This window comes from Cariama cristata, unplaced genomic scaffold (genome assembly GCF_000690535.1).
Source record: "Cariama cristata isolate BGI_N322 unplaced genomic scaffold, ASM69053v1 scaffold29473, whole genome shotgun sequence".
NCBI classification, from domain to species: Eukaryota; Metazoa; Chordata; class Aves; order Cariamiformes; family Cariamidae; genus Cariama; species Cariama cristata.
In genome coordinates, this window is record NW_009609390.1 from 1 (window position 1) to 1,823 (window position 1,823).

Genomic DNA, 1,823 nt, shown 5'->3' on the forward strand with positions numbered 1-1,823 from the left:
TCCTATCAAGCATGTCCTGGTAAAGCTTCTGCCAGGGAATACCACCGCCGGGGGAAATCACACTAGCAATGCCACAACACAGAGCCTGGGAAATCATTTCCCCCCCCTCGCCCTCTGAGGCTGCAACCACAACACCGTATTTCCACACCACCGGTTCAATACACCACAGCAAATCTCCACTCAGATGGTAAACCACTGCCAGCTCCCGCAGTAGCTGCCGGGACATGGCGGCACTGACACAGAAAAACCATGTCCCGTGAAACGCAGGTGCTTACAGTGCAGGATGCTGCCCCACCACCACACACAGTTTTCCTCTTCCCACTGTTTTAGACCTCCAGCTGCCTCACCGTGCCATCTTTGCCACAGTAAAACCCACGTTTATTGAAGCCAGACAAAGGACAGGCAGCCACAAGAAGCAGGCAGAGGGCAAGAGCCCAGCAGGACGAGGATAGTTACAAGGGAGTGGAAGAGCTACAGTGCAGGATGCTGCCCCACCACCACACACAGTTTTCCTCTTCCCACTGTTTTAGACCTCCAGCTGCCTCACCGTGCCATCTTTGCCACAGTAAAACCCACGTTTATTGAAGCCAGACAAAGGACAGGCAGCCACAAGAAGCAGGCAGAGGGCAAGAGCCCAGCAGGACGAGGATAGTTACAAGGGAGTGGAAGAGCTTGGCTGTGGATCAGCCCCTAAACTCTGCATTTAGCACACTTTTGGCCGTGCATCCTCCCCGGCTGCCCACCCCACCAGCCTTCCCAGCAGGAGTATCAACCACGGCGCTCTCTCAAAGATCACTCGGAAACAGCAGCCACTGCACCAAGCTTCACACAGCGTTTAAGCGATAGTCTTGGCACAACTCCTGCACCGAGACATCTCTTCGCTACCGTGCCCTCCTGCCAGCCAGGCTCCTGTCTGAACACCAACGATCCCCCACCGAGGGCTGACTGCTGCTGGCAGCAACCAACCTTGGCTCCAGGCACCAGCAGCAGCCTCGTGATGGTGACTGGTGCCACCTCGATGCAAAGCTGCCCCACCATCTCACCTCTTTGAGAACGGGACCTCCGACGTGACCGTGATCTTGCTCTTGCTCCTCTCGATGGTCACCACGCCCCCGCCCAAGTTACCCGCTTTGCCGTTCACCTTGATCCTTTCCTGCAGGAACTGCTCCTGCAAGAGAGGAACGCCACCTCTTAGCCGGGGCTGCCAGCTCCCGCCAGACAAAGCAGCTTCAGCTTTTTGTTAGAGCACGGAAAGAGACAGAAGTGCCATTAAGTCGAGGGAAAGCAGAGGAAAGCTGCCTTCCTGCAGGCCAGGAGGCTCCGAGCCTGCCAGCACCTTCCACAACTAATCCAACTGGCCCATTCAGACCCGCAAATAAGTAAGGTTCTCAAATCCAAATGCACCGGATTTGTGAGGTAGGGCCACGTTTCCTGCCTTCCGAGGGGACAGCAGCGAAGTGATGGCTGGGTTAGGACCCTCCGAGGACACCTCAGCCACAGTCTCACGCTTCAAACTCATACTTGAGCGCAGTTTGAATGAAAACAAGTTCATCAGACAGCGCTGAAATCCAGCGCTCCCTGCCCTCGCCTCACAACGTAACAGATAACTCACACCACGAGGGACAAACGGTAATACTGTTCGACAGCTAGGGAAAATGCCTGCGCTTTAACTACAAAGTGTTTTAAAACAATAAACATCTCATAGCCTCCAGCACCACCCAGGCTTCCTTTGTCTGCAAGCTGTTTCCCAGCAGTGCAGGCTTTTACGCTGCACCATGGTGAGGGGCAGAAACAGTGAGTATGGAGAGCAGCGGCTGCCAGAG

General features: G+C 55.2%; 1 protein-coding gene across 1 annotated transcript in view; it reads right to left on the reverse strand.

Moving 5' to 3' along the window:
- Positions 1-1,043: 1,043 nt before the first annotated feature.
- LOC104159589 (60S ribosomal protein L22) overlaps positions 1,044-1,823 on the reverse strand; it is a gene marked incomplete at both ends in the record, with an annotated part of 998 nt that continues 218 nt past the window's right edge. Inside the window, one exon of the mRNA XM_009697532.1 lies at positions 1,044-1,168. Coding sequence (XP_009695834.1) covers positions 1,044-1,168 — 125 coding nt within the window. The remainder of the gene's footprint in view (positions 1,169-1,823) is intronic.